The 16,819-nt window shown below is 41.2% G+C and overlaps 1 protein-coding gene across 1 annotated transcript in view; it reads right to left on the bottom strand.

The window, feature by feature from the left end:
• LOC132380892 (titin-like) overlaps positions 1-16,819 on the bottom strand; it is a 112,398-nt gene that overhangs the window by 76,007 nt on the left and 19,572 nt on the right. Inside the window, exons 6-7 of the mRNA XM_059949809.1 lie at positions 2,784-3,104; positions 1,654-1,974 (exon numbers count right to left, since the gene is read on the bottom strand). Coding sequence (XP_059805792.1) covers positions 1,654-1,974; positions 2,784-3,104 — 642 coding nt within the window. The remainder of the gene's footprint in view (positions 1-1,653; positions 1,975-2,783; positions 3,105-16,819) is intronic.

Here is a 16,819-nt window from a genome sequence, read left to right on the forward strand (position 1 = left end):
CTCTTTCTAGTCCTTTCACTATTCGATAGGATTCAATGAGATACCCATCATCAAAGTCAAAGTAAAAATTTGTTATCACAGTGCATACATCTCACCACATATAACCCTGAGATTCTTTTTCTGCGGGCATACTTAGCAAATCTACAGAACAGTAACAAGAAACAGGATCAATGGAAAACAAACTATGCAAACTTTGACTTTGACTTTCCCCAAACTTGGCCACAAAGCCATCAATACTGTCATCCAAATCATTGACATGAAATGTGAAAAGAAGCGGTTCCAACACAGACCACTGTGGAAAACCTTGAGTCAATGTCAGCCAAACAGAATGGCACCATTTTGTTCACCCTGTTTGCCTCCTGCTAGCCAGCCAATCTTCTAATCATCCTCAAATCTTTCCAGTACCACTGTGGCTTCTTCTCCTCAAATCTTTCCAGTACCGTTGTGGCTTCTTCTTTAGCAGCCTCAAGTGTGGCACCTTATCAAAGGCCTTCTAAAACTCCAAGTAAACAGTATCTACTGACTCTCCTTTGTTTATCCTGCCTGTAATTTCCTTAATGAATCTTAACTTATTTTTCAGGCAAGATTTCCCCTGTATGAAACCATTAGTTAAGCATGTGCCTTCAAGTAACCCGAAACCTCATCCTTGATAATGGACTCCAACTAAAACATATAAGATTTTTAAGGAATTGGACAAGATAGAGGCAAGAAATATGTTCCAGATGCTGGGAGAGTCCAGTACCAGAGGGCATGGTTTGAGAATCAGGGGTACGTCATTTAGGACAGTTTTAAGGAAAAACTTCTCCCAGAGAGTTATGGGGGTCTGGAATGCACTGCCTCAGAAGGTAGTGGAGGCCAATTCTCTGGATGCTTTCAAAAAGGAGCTAGATAGGTATCTTATGGATGGGGGTATCAAGGGATATGGGGACAAGGCAGGAACCGGGCATTGATAGTAGTTGATCAACCATGATCTCAAAATGGCAGTGCAGGCCCTAAGGGCTGAATGGTCTACTTCTGCACCTATTGTCTATCTTCACAACCACTGAAGTCAGGCTAACTGGTCTATAGTTCTCTTTCATTTGCCTCCCTCTCTTAAAGAGTGGAGGGACATTCCCAATTTTCCAGTCCTAGAAAATGATTCCAGAATCCAGTTACTCTTTAAAGATCACTTCTTATGCCTCCACAATCTCTTCAGTTGCCTCTTTCAGAACCCTGGGGTGCAGACTAACTGGTCATGGCAACCTATTGACCTTCAGACACCTCAGCTTCCCAGGCACCTCCTTAGTAGCAACTGCACTCACTCCAGCCCCCTGACATTCTCGAAGTTCTTTCATAATGGTTATGTCTTCTTCAGAGTTCTTCCTTTTGTTTATATGACAGCGTCACTGTCTCACAACACAAGTATAAATGGCATTCTCTCACTTTTTTTCTGGAGGTGCAAGTCCAACTATGTTTGAGATGCTCCGCATCTTCCAGGAGGAAGTGACAGACTTAACTGTTCATTACACTTTATTTCTACCCCATGGAAGCTGCAATGTGTAGCTTCCACAAATGCAAAGTAATTCCTTACCCTCACTAGAAGTATAAGAACAGCAGTAACAGAGTAATAAAGATAAATATTTAAATGTATCCTCCCTTGGAATTAGAACTCACTGGTGCCATTGATTTCTGTCACATAGCTGCAGATCTCTCCGTTGTTGAAGACTGTCACTTTAACTATTCCACTGTATTCTGCTCCAACTTGATTCGATGCTCTGCAGTAAAAGTGATGGCGCTGCTGGTCGAAGGATTGACAATGTAGAGTCAGTTCATCGGTATCTGAGATCTTTGGATGCCCAGATGAGGTTTGTTCATGCCATGTGTACTGAATGGGAAGGGATCCCTGGAGGGACTCACAGGAAACTGACACTGAGCCCCCGAGACGTGAGACATTTGCTGGTGACAGATATCGAAGCACAGGAACAGACACAGGTTCTGTGGGAAGGAATTCGAAAATCAGACACTGAATAAACATCTGAAAATCAAACACTCTTCTGCCTCTTTATTAGGTACAAATATTAACCTGATCATTAATGCAAATATCTAGTTAGTCAATCAGACCATCAGCAACTCACCCCGTCAAAGCATGCAGAAATATTTAACAGTTTCAGTCAAAGTTCAGGCCAGATATCAGAACGCGGAAGTAATGTGATCTAAGAGCCTTTGACCATGAAATTATTGCAGGTGCCTGATGGGGTAGTTTAAATATCTAAGGAGCTACTAACGTCCTGGGATTTTCACACACAACTGTCTCTAGAGTTTACTGAGAATGGTACGAACAACGTGAAACAACATTTACAGAGCAGCAATTCTGTGAACAAAAGTGGCTTTTTAGTGAGAGAGGTCAGAGGAGAATGGCCAGATGGGGTCGTGCTGACAGAAAGGTGAGAGGAATTCAAATCACCACACGTTACGACAGCGGTGTGTTGAAGAGCATCGAAAAGATCAACACGTCATACCTCGAAGTGGATGGGACACAGAAGCAAAAGACAATGAACATACACTCAGTGGCCACTCTATTATGTCCAGGAGGTTTAAAGGCAGCAGCTTGTGAGGTATCTGTCACATGTTTGGTGGCTTTCAGGAGAGAATGAATTTGTAACTGGGTTCAGTGACCTGCCGTATAGAGGGAAACATTTGGCTCTGATATTAAAGCAGCGATACTGAGGGATGGACAGGGTCTGGATAAAGATCATGAAGCATTTATTTTATGGAAAGCACAAATCAATCACTGAGAAACCTACCATAATTTACTCTTAGTTCTAAATTAAATCTTGTATCGACACCGCTTGTTTCAATTCCACAGCTGTACCATCCTGCATCTCCAGAGTGAAGCTCCTCCATAGTAACAGTAAATATTCTCTGTTTTGGCCTATCTGTGATTGACACTCGTCCCCTCCGTCCATGTCGCCCATTTGTTTTCACTAAAACTGAACATTGGATAGTCCATCCATTGCACCAATACTTTGTGTGCCAACGGTACTTTGCTTCATATTGACAATCGATTGTGATCGCTCTTCCCACAACTCCTCTTACAGATTTCTCTGCCCACAATGCACCTGAAACTGAGGGAGGCATTTTCAGATTTGAGGAGAAAGGAACAAATTAATGCAAACAAATATTTTTGAACATGACGGTGAAAACAGGTCCAGGTCACATCCAGCATGTGATCCACGATGCCACAGCCAATGTTTTTGGTCTGAAGTGCAGTCAGTGCCGTTACTGTGTCATTGCTCTCTCCCCTGTGTCAGTACATTGTGGGTTCACTTCCCACTCCAGAGTCCTGAGCAGAAACCCAGGGCTGACCTTCCACTGCAGTACTGAGGGAGAGCGGCAGTGTTGACCTTTCTGATACGCGGATTATGTCGACCTTTGAAATGTCCACACAGGTCCCAGCTATTTCATCTAAGATGCTCCCAATTTGTGTGTGTGTGTGTTCAGTCAAGTTTATAAACTGCAGAAAGAGACTCTTCATAATGTCTGAAACTGTGCCCTCTTATTCTGAAGCAATTTGTAAATATTGTACCTATCAAGTATTCTATGTGTAGTTGGAAGGTGACACAACAGTGGTCATTAGTACTTTAGTGTCTAGAAATCCAGGTGTGATCTCAATAACTGTTGGGATACTTTGAGTGCTAAAATCCAATTTATTATTTCTGGAATTGAAAAAAAAAACAGGTATCAATATTAATAATAGTAAACTGCCGGTTCATCAAAATCCCATCTGGATTGGAAAGGCTGTTAGGGAGAGAAATCTCTCATCCCTACCACTCTGGTTTACCTTTGACTCCAGATCTGGTAATGTTCTCTGCTAACTGCACTACTGACGTGGCCCAGGAAGAACTTTGATTTCAAGACAATAATGGCGAATGTCATAGTGATCCCTGCAGAGTGAGATCAGATTCCAACAAAGGTAAACCTGATATTCCCGCTTAACAGCCTCTAGAAGATTTCTCCAGCTGGGCATATTCTCTCCCCACCTGGCACTACACTATTCCCCTTTTCTTCTTACCCGCTTCTACTTTTCACCCATCTCGAAACTTCACCCCTTTCCCTCCCTGTTCCATTTGTCTGTCGTGCTTCACCCACCCTCAGTTCCTGACCTCCTAGTGGACCGAGTCTCACACCTCCCCCTCTCCTATTTACACTACCTCCCTCTCCACTCACACTTGATGCAGTGTCTTGACCCAAATCGTTGTCATTTCCCATCCCCATGACTGATGCTGCTTGACCTGATGAGTTCCTCCAGGTGTGTACTCGGATCTTAATTTTCCAATATCCTTTGAGTCTACAGGTATTCAAGCACTGTTGTGGAAACATTGTACGACCCCCAAACTAACAATGACTATGCAAATGTACAACGCAGTTGTCACTCACCGGGTAGGAAACCAAAGAGAATAATCGAAAGCCACATCATTTTATTCACAGGACCAAGCTCAGATCTATCTGTCCTCAGACAGAAACAGCTGTGAAATAAAAAGGAAGAAGAAGTCAGCAGAAAGTTTGATCAATAAACCACAGTGACCCAACTGCTGTGTGTATGTGACAATCTGAAAAGCTTTCAGTTACATTTGGCAATACAGAAACTTTTAAACAATTCCCCAAGACTGAATGAAATGGTGAGAAGTTTTTAAATGGTAAATGCAAGCAACAGCAAGCAATTTGATCTGAAGGAACAATAAATGGCTGGAGGTTTCCTGATGCAGGGGATGAATCTGAAATGTTGATCAGTCTGCCTGCACAAATCCCACCTGACTCACCAAGTTCCTCCAGAAGTTGGAGAAGCAGACTCAGTGGGCCAAATGGCCTACTTCTGCTCTTATATCTTATGGTCTTATGGTCTAAATTTCATTTTTTGCTTGACTAAAATGTTAGCTGTGGTTAGTCATTGGGGAAGGTGAAAATTTAATGGTGGAAAGGGAAAGAGCCCTTGTTGAGTGCTGTGAGTGAAAATAGAACGTTTCATCACCACTAGTCTTGCCCAAAATAGCATCTGATGTCTCTGGGACTATACTCACTGGAGATTATAAGAATGAGAGGGGTTCTCATTGAAACCTATTAACTATTGAAAGGTGTATAGAGAGAGTGTGGAGAGGATGTTTCCCATAGTAGGGGAGTCTGGGACCAGACAGCACTGCCTCAGAGAACAAATACGTTCCTATAGAACAGAGAGGAAAGAATTTTTTTAGACATGCGGTGATAATTCTGTGGAATTCACTGCCACAGACAGCTGCGGAGGCCAAGTCATTGAATATATTTAAAGTAGATGTTGATAGGTTCTTGATGAGAAAAAAACATCAAAGTTTGCAGGCAGAAGGCAGGACAATGGGGTTCAGAGGTAAATTAAATGAACCATGGGATAGACTCAAGAGGAAGAATGGCCTAAATCTGCTCCTATGTCTTTTTGTTGTACAGTCACCAATCTGGTGAGACTCTTCGGCAACGTGAATTCTTGAATGTTAAATGTTCATCCAAATCCATAAGCTCTCTTTAACACCTATTTTACCATTTCCCTCTGTTTCAAATCTCAGGGAGTTATGGACTTATACTCCAAGATTTGTACATGATTCTGAACTTGCCTTGCTAGTAATTCATTCAAAATGAGACACGAGAGAAACACGACATGAGACCTGATGAAGGGTCTCAGAAAGAAACCTCAATTCTATACCCTATCCCTTCATATCTTTGCTCAAATTCTCATTTGCTAGCTTCCCAATATCCCTGTTCACCCGGTTAGATCTTTCAACGTTAGTCGAAACTGGATCTATCCAGATTCATGCTGCGTGATTCCCTGGAGCAGATGAAGTCTGAGTAGAGCTTCAGTACAAGGGATAACAATTCTCACATGTTGCACATATTGGAGAAGTAATTCAGAATCAGGTTTAATATCACCGGCATACTGTATGCTGGGAAATTAGCTGCAGTTGTCCTAAATGGGAATATTTGATGATTCCCATTGGAGCTGTACGGAGAATCGCCACTTATTGCCGGCATCTTGAAGCTTAGCTAAAATGTTAAATGTTCGATTCTGATTTCATTGTAAACACAAGAAAATCTGCATTTGCTGGAAATCAACACACAGAAAACACTGGAGGAACTCAGCAGGCCAGGCTTCATCATCTCTGGAAAAGAATATTTACATTTTGGGCCAAGACCCTTCTTCAGGACTGAGAATGAGGGAGGAAAGTTTTGCAATAAAAAGCAGGGAGGAAGGGAAGGAGGCTAGCTGGAAGGTGATAGGTAAAGACGGGTGGGTGGGAAAGGACCAGGCCTAGAAACGAAGGAATCTGACATGAGAGGAGAGTGGACCATAGAAAAAAAAGGAGGAGGGGACCCAGAGAGAAATAACGGGTGGAGAAGGGAGGAGCTAAGAGAAGGGTAGCGGCCTGATATCTTGACTATCTATTCATTTCCATAGATGCTGCCTAATGTGCTGAGTTCCTCCAGCATTTTGTATGTTTTGCTTTTGATTTCATTGTAGTGTGAGGGTTGAGGTGATCCAAGAATGTGGCTCATTTACTTTGTCCTGAATTTTTGTTGCTGACTTTGCAATTGTTTAGAAATAGATAAATGATAAAGTAATTCAGTATACATCGATAGCTTCTGTTACTTTGGGTTTGTTCCATTTGTTTCAGGGGAAAACAAGTATTGTTATGAGTGATGAACTGACCTGATGGACAATGGGGTAAAGCGTTAACCATTCCCAATCCCCCCTCCTGAGAACCACGAACTATTACTGTTGTTATGCAGACCATGCGAAAGAGAGATGAAAAACAGGCAAGAACATCTGCGACAGATAAGAGAGAGGGGGAAATTGCTGATTAATTGTATTGTGACTCCTTTTGAATTATTTACTGTTTCGCTGCAAGGACAATAGTTTGCTCATAAACATTCCTCAGTGGACTGCAGGAGTGGCCTGATTTGATGGACACAGTCATTCAGAATTGATGGATAAGCTGAGTCCCCGTTGGTGGGGATAAAAGACAGGTCTGGAGAGGCACCCTCCAGACATGCCAGTGGACACTGCTTGAGTGTTGGAACCCACAAGAAAGGTGGGGGCTTCGAAGACTGAACCAGGAGGTCGGTCATTAAGGCTATCAGTGTAAAAGCAGGTGGGGACTTTGTGGGTGTCCACTCATGCCAGAGTGATGAGTCCACCACAGAAGAATGGTCTAGCAGATGGATGGAGAGGTCCTAACTGAATGACCACAACGATACGACGGATTAAGAAGCAAAGGAAGGTTTGGCTGCTGTAGCTGTTTTTTTTTCTCTCTCTCTCTCTCTTCCCCCCCACCACCAACAACCATAACTGAACTGAACTTTATACTTTTCTATGACAATTCATTTACCCCTAGACATAGATAGAGCGTGTTTATTGTTACTTATTATTATTCCTACACTTTTAGGTTTATTACTGCTACCTTGTGTTATATGTATATTGCATTATTGATATGGTTTTGCTTATTTTTATTAATAAACACCTTTAAATATAGTACCACCAGACTCCAACGGATTCTTCTTTTTCTGCTGGTCTGACACCCAGTTATGGGGTATGTAACAGTATATTAGCCATGAACATACAGTCAGCCCTCCTTATCCATGAGTTCCTCATGAGAAAATTCAACCAACCGCAGATAAAGAAATCCCAGAAGTCCTCTTCCAGCACTTGTTGTTTGAGCATTGTTTGCCATGCGTCTCATTTGTTCACTACTTTGTTCCTGTGAAAAAATAGCTCCTAAAAGGCAATTAGGTGGTCAAAGCAATTCCTCAAAGGCTAAGAGGGAGCGTAAAGTGCGATCTCTCACTCAGCAAGTAGAAATATTAGGTCTTTTGAAAAGTAGCATGTCGCTTTCCGAAGTGGGTCATAAGGTCGATAAGAACGAATTGAGCATTCGCACAATAAAGCAGAATAAAGCTGAAATTCATGGACGTGTTAGTGCTGCCCCTACAACGGCAGAAATGGTCTCTCTGGTTTGTGATAAAGTGCTTGTGAAGACTGAGAAAGCATTAAGTGTGTGGCTAGAGGACATGTCACAGAAGCATATCCCTGTCGATGGCCAAATATTACGTGAAAAAGCTCTTAGTCTCTATGAGCACCACTGTGATGGGGTTGATGGGAGTGAGAGAAAAGAGTTTAAGGCTAGTAAGGGATGGCTGGCTGGCTATGTAAAGCATTACAGCCTCAAGACCATAAAGATCACGGGAGAATCGGCATTGGCTAATGTCGAGGCCGCAGCAGCATTCCCAGAGGAGCTGCAATTCTGAAGTCTTGATGGTCAACGCTTGAAGATCCTCAGCCCTCAAGTGCCACAGTTTGTGACTTTAGTCTTATTGAGCCTCCTCCAAAGCATCCTTATTCCCTAAACAAGACAGTGTAACAACTACTGTACAGGTATTACAAGTTTTACTCATTGTTTGATCATTCTTCACCTCACATCTCATTCATTCACTATTTGTGTTGTGAGTGAGAAGAACATGTACACTTTTGCTTGTCAAAATTCCCTAAACAAGACAGTGTAACAACTATTTACATAGCATTTACATTGTATTAGGTATTATAAGTAATCTGGAGATGATTTACAATATACAGGAAGATCTGCGTAGGTTATATGCACATACTACACCATTTTATATCAGAGACATGAGCATCTGTGTTTCTGGGCATCCACAGGAGGTCCTGGAACCAATCCCTCACAGATAAGGAGGAGCAACTGTGTACTGTATCTGCTTAAATTCTGTACATTGCATAGTATGAGTGCTGAGTCTGTTGCATCAGTCACTGCTGTCAACTGTACAATGTTCATCCTCAGTGAAGGATAAGTTAAGATAAGGTAAGCTAAAACTTTATTTATCCCAAAGGAAATTATTGTTGCAAGGATGCATAGTCAGACATACATACCTTCAAATACAAAACTTATTCATTGATGTGTTTAGTACTTCTATCCTCTTTACTTGTCTTAACAGAATATGGAGAAGTAGCAGTGGTTGCTATAAACTGACAGAAGTTCCAGTCTGTTCCTGCATTGCCCCATCACTTCTTGGAAAATTTCTCAACAACCATGGGTCAATATACTGATTGAACAAGTGCAGAGATACAAAACAGCTTCAGTAAAGCATTTTTGTTTCAGCAACTAGATCACTGAACAACAATAACAATGTGGTGAAGAAAAGTGAAAAGGCCACTGAACCATTGTGTTTAGACCTGATCCCAATCCTGTGCATACCTGTATGTACAACGGTGGGATTGAAAAGCATTGTCTGTTCATTTGTCGAGAAATCATACAGACTCTGCAGCTTTATGAGGTATTGATCAGACTGCATGTGGAATATCATTGACAGCTCTAGGCCCCTTTTCTTTCAAAGGGTGCGCTATAATTGGAGAGGGTCCAATTATATCCTCCAAGACAATGTGCATTGGTGACCCCACAGACGGCAGAAATACTTTGTGTGTGAATGGTATATTGGTGCATAGTGACAATTGATCGTGACCGCTCTTCCAACAACTCCTCTCACTTCATCTTCTGCCCATAAAGCACCTGAAACTGAGGGAGAAGTTTCTCAGAAAATGCACAGGTAAAATCAAATTTACACAGGGAGATTCAAGATTCTAGATCATTTCATGTCATTTCCTGTACAAAAGTGTAAAGGAGAACAAAATAATTATCACACTGGATCTGACAGAAAAGATAAGAAATGCAATCATCATAATAAAGATATTTTATTTAAAGTTGTCGCTGTGTTCTATGGAATCTGCGACACTATCAATTGGTATAATTGAATTCCACATTTTTTGAGAAGATAACAGCATCGTCACTCGTCACGTGCTCACAGCTCTTCACAAGTAATGATTTTTATTTGATTGGAGTCATCATTGTCACTGCTCACTAATGTCTCAGTGTGTTTCCACATTTCTGAGTCAATAGATTACTGATCTAGTCTCTTTCCAGACAGGTGAGCATAAGGTCAGTGGTGGGTAACTTACTGGAGGTGATTGTGTGAGGCAGGATCTACCTGTATTTGCAAAGGCAGGATCTGATTTTGGATAGTGAACATGATTTTGTGCATGGAAAATCCTCTCTCAAAAATAGTTGATGGAGTTTTTTTTTTGAGAGATGATCAAAAGAACTGATGAGGACAAGACCTTGGAATTTAACAGTTGAGTTTTGCAAGGCTGATGACCATACCTTACAAGGTCGACTGATCTGCAATGTGAGATTTCATGGTAAGCTATCTGGATGGATACTGAATAGGCTTGGTGGAAGGAGTCAGATTGTGGTGGTGGAGTGTTGGTTTTCTGACAACGTCAGACTTTATCACCAGTGGTGTGTCATCAGGATCAGTGCTGTTATTTGTTAACCACTCTTATTTTTCATCAATATTAATAATTTGGAATGAAAATACAGATGGCATAATTTCTATGTTATTGATGACACTGTAGTGCAGTGGACTGTGGAATGAGTTCTCTAAATTTACAAGAGAATCTCAAAAATGAGCCGGTGTTCAGCCCATTACTCTGTGCCAGCAAGCTCCCCCCACCTGAGCCTGTCCTGTCTGCTTGCATTTGACCCGTCTCCCTCTCTTCTCGGTACTATCATCAGGTGGAAGGTGCAGGACTCTTGGGGCCGACACCACAGGGTTCATCAATGGTTGTTGTCCTGCAGTAATCAGGCTCCGGGATTGTTTTCACTCGCCTCAGCTCTGAACTGACTCTGCAGCTGTGAACTCACTTTCAGGGACTCTGCCTCTCATGTTCTATGTATTATTTGTTTACGTATTTTTATTATTTGCACGATTTATCATCCTTTGCACATTGGTTTTTTGGCAGACTTTGTTGTGTGTGGTCTTACAAGGATTCTATTGTGTTACTTTATTTTGTTGGCAAAGGTATGGTGGATAATCACTGTCTTTATTCCAGGGTAGGAGAGTCGAAAACTAGAGACCCTCAGCTTAAGGAGCGAGGGGAACTTCTCAGAGAGCCTGGAGGGGCAGTGTTTTCCACACACAGCAGTGTGTGCATGGAAAAGGCTGCCAGAGGAAGTGTGAGACATGGGTACAAATATACTATTTAAAATAGAGTTGGACAAGTTCATGTACAGGAAAGTTTTAGAAGGATATAAGCCAGTATCCTTTTTTGGTATCTGTGGAAGGTCCTGGAACCAATCCCTCGTGGATAAGGAGGGCCAACAATATATTGTATCTACTTAAATTCTGTACATTGTATAGCATGAGTGCTGAGTCTATTGCATCAGTCACTGCTGTCATCAGTGTAATGTTCATCCTCAGTGAAGGTTAAGAGAAGTCACGATAAGGTAAACGAAAACTTTATTTATCCCAAAGGAAATTATTGTTGCAAGGATGCATAGTCAAACATATATACTTTAAAATACAAAAATTACTCATTGATGTCCTTAGTACTATCCTCTTTACTTGTCTCAACAGAATATGGAGAAATACTGGTGGCTACTATACACTGACAGAAGATGCAGTCTCTTTCTGCATTGCCCCATCACTTCTTGGAAAACTTGTTAGCAACCATGATGCAATATACTGATGTGAACAATTGCAGAGATACAAAACATCTTCAGCAAAGCATTTTTGTTTCTGCAACTAGATCAGTGAACAACAATAATAGTCTGGTGGGAAAAAATGAAAAGGCCACTTAGCCACTGTGTTTGAACCTAATCCCAATCACGTGCATAAAGGTGGGATTATAAAACGTTTTTCATTTGTTGTTGAGAAGTTATCCAAGAACTGAGGCTTTATAAGGTACTCATCAGATCACACTTGAAATATGATGAACAATCTTGGGCCCCTTATCTATTAAAGGATGTGCTGTAACTGGAGAGGATCCAGAGGAGGTTCATGAGAATGAATCCAGGAACGAAGGGGTTAATGTATAAGAATAGTTTGATGGCTTTGGGCCTGTACTTGCTAGAGATTAGAAGAACGATGGAGAAATTTCACTGAAAGCTCTTGAATAGTGAAGAGCTTAGAACCTCAATGGAGTGTATGTGGTGAGGATGTTTCCAATAGTGGGGGAGTCTCAGACCAGAGGGTATACCCTCAAAATAAAAAGACATCCCTTCAGGTGAGAGATGAGGAGGAATTTCTTTAGCCAGGTGGTGCTGATTCGGTGGAATTCACTGCCATAGGCAGCTATGGGGGTCATGTAATTGGGTATGTTTAAAGCAGAGTTTGTTAGGTTTTTGATTGGTAAGATTGTAAAAGATTACAATGCGAATATGGTTAAAGTGGATGATAAATCAGTCATTATAGAATGGTGGAGTAGGCTGATGGCCTAATTCTATTTCTCTCTTTAGTTCTTATGGTTTTAAATGATGGAGCAATGCAGGGAGAGGACAGAACAATTTGTTTTTGTGAGGCATCTATTGGAACTTCCCTAAATTCTATTGTGAATAAAGTAAAGAGCCACAGCATTTTCAACCATATCCTTTGAGAATTGCTTTGGAGTATCTCGTTCAGAGAAAGGGTAGCTTTCATAATCTGAATCAGATTTATTTATATTGTCTTCTGATGTGAAATTTGTTGATTTGCAGTAAAAAAAAAAGCACAAAGCAAGTTCCTTCCTTCAGACAATTAGTGAGCTCAGGTTTAACAGGTCCAGATTCACAAGTGGGACGACTGCATCTGGAATTATCTGCAGCTAATCAACACCCAACAGATAACCCTGAGCAGAAGAGGTCAAGAGCTCCAAACAGACTCTGATGTTACTGCTTCACATCCTCACAGGAGAAGGATATAATATGAAATTCCAAATTGTGAATGGCAAATTTCAAAGTTCAACATTCAAATTGCATCTGTTATCAAAGTGCATATATGTCACTATAGACTACCCTGATTATAATGACAATCATGCAGTTCACCTTCTCTCATTTTCAAGACCCTTTATTGTGCATTCACGGGCTACAGTCACAGATCAGTACTGAGAAAAGTCACACCTTCTATTTGCAGATTCACACCCTGATGACCAATGCAAGCTGCAATAATTTGTAGCTCACTCATTTTATTCAGTACCCAACTTTTATTTCCATTGCTCGTTCTCCTTTAAGACCTTTGTACAGTGACTGGAAATATCACTCAATATCGTATCCATTACCTCCATGGTATTGTAATGAAAGGCATCAGCTGCATGTAAAACTGACAAGAAAGATTAATTCTGAAAAGTGGAGAGGAAGATAACTAGTTCTGTTATTTGTAAGAATGGAGAACATACAGCACAGTACAGGCCCTTCACCCCACAGTGTTGTACTAATCTATACCCCATGATCAATATAATACTTCCATCCTACACAGCATATATTTTCATACATATATATATTTGCCTATTTGAGAGCCTCTAAATATCCCAATTATATTGGCCTCTGCCCACCATGCCTGCAGTGCATTGCAGCGACTCTGTGTTAATAAAAAAAAAAATCTTCCTCTTACATCTCCCCTAAACTTTCCTCCACTCATCGTAAATAGATGAGAATTAAGTGCTGGTTGTACACTCAATCTATGCCTTATACACTTCTCTACCAAGTTACCTCTCACCTTCCTTTGCTCCAAAGACAAAATCACTGACTGACTCAACTTCTACTTTTCCTCATAAGACGAGTTCTCTGATCCAGACAGCATGCTGGTAAACCTCCTCTGCACTGGCTCTAAAACTTCCACAACATCCTTACAATGACACAATCAGAACTGAACACAATACTCCAAGTGTGATCCTACCAGGGGTTTATAGAGCTGTAACATTACCTTGCCGCTCTTGAACTCAATCCCCTGAACTAGTGAATTCCAGCAGTTCATACACCTTCCTTCCCACCCTCTCAAATTGCACAGCAACTTGGAGGAATCTAACACAGACTTGGACCCCAATATCCCTCTATTTCTCCTCATTGTTAAGTATCCTGCCATTAACCTTGTAATCTATCTTCAAGTTCAATGACCCATACTGTACCACTTCACGTTTTTCAGTGTTAAGCTCCATCTACCACTTCTTCACCCAGCACTGCCTCCTGTCTTCATCCTGTCGTAACTTTCAACAACCGTCTATACCATCCACAACATTGTAAGTCTTCATATCATGTGTAAATGTATGTACATACATTGGAATTTTGAATTAAGTAACATTTCAGAGGCTTGTTCATATGTAGAAGTGTCCATACATCAGGGTTTCACCAGCTGGGACGGAACTGTATCTTCTTTTAACTTACACATCTTTCCTCTGACCAGATCTGCTTTCTAAACTAACAGTCTTCCACTTCTATCCAGATCTAAGGAGGGGGTCCCTGACATAAAACTGGGTTCAAAGAGGGGTTTCAGCCTGAAATATCAACTGCTTACTCTGTTACATAGAAGCTACCTTCTTTGTTGAGTTCCTCTGGCGTTTGTGTGTCTTCAATCAGCATGTTGGAGGATGATAGAAAATATGTCTGAATGGTAACACAACAACTACTTCTTACTCAGCATCAGCAAACCCAAAGAGCTGATTTTTGACCATGGAAGAGGAATCCAGAGGTCCATGAGCCAGTCCTCATCAGGGGATCAGAGGTGGGAAGAGTCAGTAACATTAAATTCCTTGGACCTGTCCTGGGTCCAGCACTTAACAGCCATTACAAAGAAGGCATAGCAGTCTCTTATTTTCTGGGCAGTTTGCAAAGAACAAAATGTTATCTAAAACTTTGACAAAGTTCTATAGATGCACTGTGGAAAGTATTCTTCCTACTTGCATCATGGCATGGTATAAAAACACCAACGGCCTTGAACAGAAAACAACTACAAAAGGTGGTGGATACAGCCCAGTTCATCACAGATAAGCCTCTGCTTACTGTTGAGTACATTTACAAGGAGCATTGTCGCAGCAAAAACAGCACCCATCATTTATGAACCACCATCCAGGCTTTAATAATAGATTTTAGCATCTTACTAAAGTCAGGCTAATTTGCCTATAATATTCTGCTTTCATCTCCCTCCTTTCATTATGATGTCTGACATTTGTGACTTTTCAGTTCTCTGGAACCGTATTTGGAAGATCGCTGCTAATGCTTCCACAATCTCTTCAGCTACCTCGTTCAGAACACTGTGAACGGACAAGTGCGGACCTGGTATCTGAGAATTAAATAATGTAGATTTTGATTCTTCCAAACCAGCATGGGAGATTTTCATAATCCATTTCAGTTTGGGAGTCATCCATCATTTCCAGAACCGTGTGTGAATATTTGTAGACACAAAAGATGCTGAAAACTGGAATTAAGAGAAAACTCCCAGAGGAATTCAATGGGACAGGCAGCATCTGTCAGGGGGAAGAGAACTGTCAAAGTATTGGGTCAAGAGGCACAGGAGTACATTCAGCTAGAGACTCATTCCACCGAAATGCAACACTGAGCGCCATAAGAAGTCATTCCTACCTGTGGCCATCAAGCTTTACAACTCCTCCCTCCTCCCTCAGAGCGTCAGACACCCTGAGCCAATAGGCTGGTCCTGGACTTATTTCCACTTGGCATAATTAACTTATTTAATTACTGATGGTTTTATATTGCTATATTTCTTCACTATTTTTGGTCGGTGAGGCTGTAACGAAACCCAATTTCCCTCGGGATCAATAAAGTATGACTGTCTGTCATAGACTCTGAGTAGAGGGGATCATTGTGTAAATAAGGGAGTGGATATTGTGAAAATAACTGTCAAATCAGAAGGAAAGAAAGAGCAGGAAGTCCAATTTTGAAACTGTAGCAAACAAAATGAAGTGTGATATGTGGCAATATGAAAAGCTGTTAGTTATATTTAACAAAATAAAAAAAAAAATCCTATTGAACAGTCTCCCGAGAAAACAATCCTTGTTTATACAACTTCTGCATATAACTTGCATGCTCTCATCTAGAAAATAAGTACATGAACCTTTTCTTCAGCTGCTCCCCTAAAGGGTTCGCACCTTTCCTGTTATCCAGCAACCAGAACTACACACATACTCCAAATGTGGCTTAAGCAAAGTTTTATACAGCTGCTACATGCTTTCATGACTTTTTTTGGTTAATGTCCAAATTAAAGCCTGGTTTACCGCCAATATTGCGTCTGTCTATGTTGCCAGCTTCAAGGAGTTATGAACCTGCACTTCAAGACTTGCACATCATTCTGGATCTGCCTTGGTGATGATTAAGTCAAATCTGTTTTGGAGAACCTGCCTCTGAGGAAAGGGCAAAGCAGGAGACAGACATGATGTAGGAGGGGCCTTTCATGCAAACAAACTCAACATGCAATACATGGCTCCATTTCCATTGAGGCGATCTTGTCAGATCTTTTAAGGCAACCTCTAAACTCACCTCTTCTGAAATACATTGCAATGGTCAGTGCAACTTTAAGAGATAATGGTGGGATTTCACTTTTCTTCAGTTCAGTATTAGGGGGAAAATAGTTGTTTGAATTACACATTATCACAGTGGAAAAATCCACGTCAGCTCTGTTCTTGAGTCAAATCAAATCCATTTTGACAGGAAATGGTCTGCGTGAGTCACTTGAATAATACAGGACAGAATTTGGACAGGTCACATGTACATTATCCGTTTTCCCCTATGTTCTCTTCCACCTCTAACCCAGCATGCCTTCACTCACCTCCACAGCTAAAGGAAGTTGGCAATTCCACAATATTCAGTACCACAACAAGAAATTCTGCAGATGCTGGAATTCCGAAGTAACATACACAACATAGTTGGAGGAGCTCAGCAGGTCAGGCAGCATCTATGGAAATGACTAAACAGTCAACATTTACAGCTGTGAC

This window comes from Hypanus sabinus, chromosome 25 (assembly GCF_030144855.1).
Source record: "Hypanus sabinus isolate sHypSab1 chromosome 25, sHypSab1.hap1, whole genome shotgun sequence".
Lineage (NCBI taxonomy): Eukaryota > Metazoa > Chordata > Chondrichthyes > Myliobatiformes > Dasyatidae > Hypanus > Hypanus sabinus.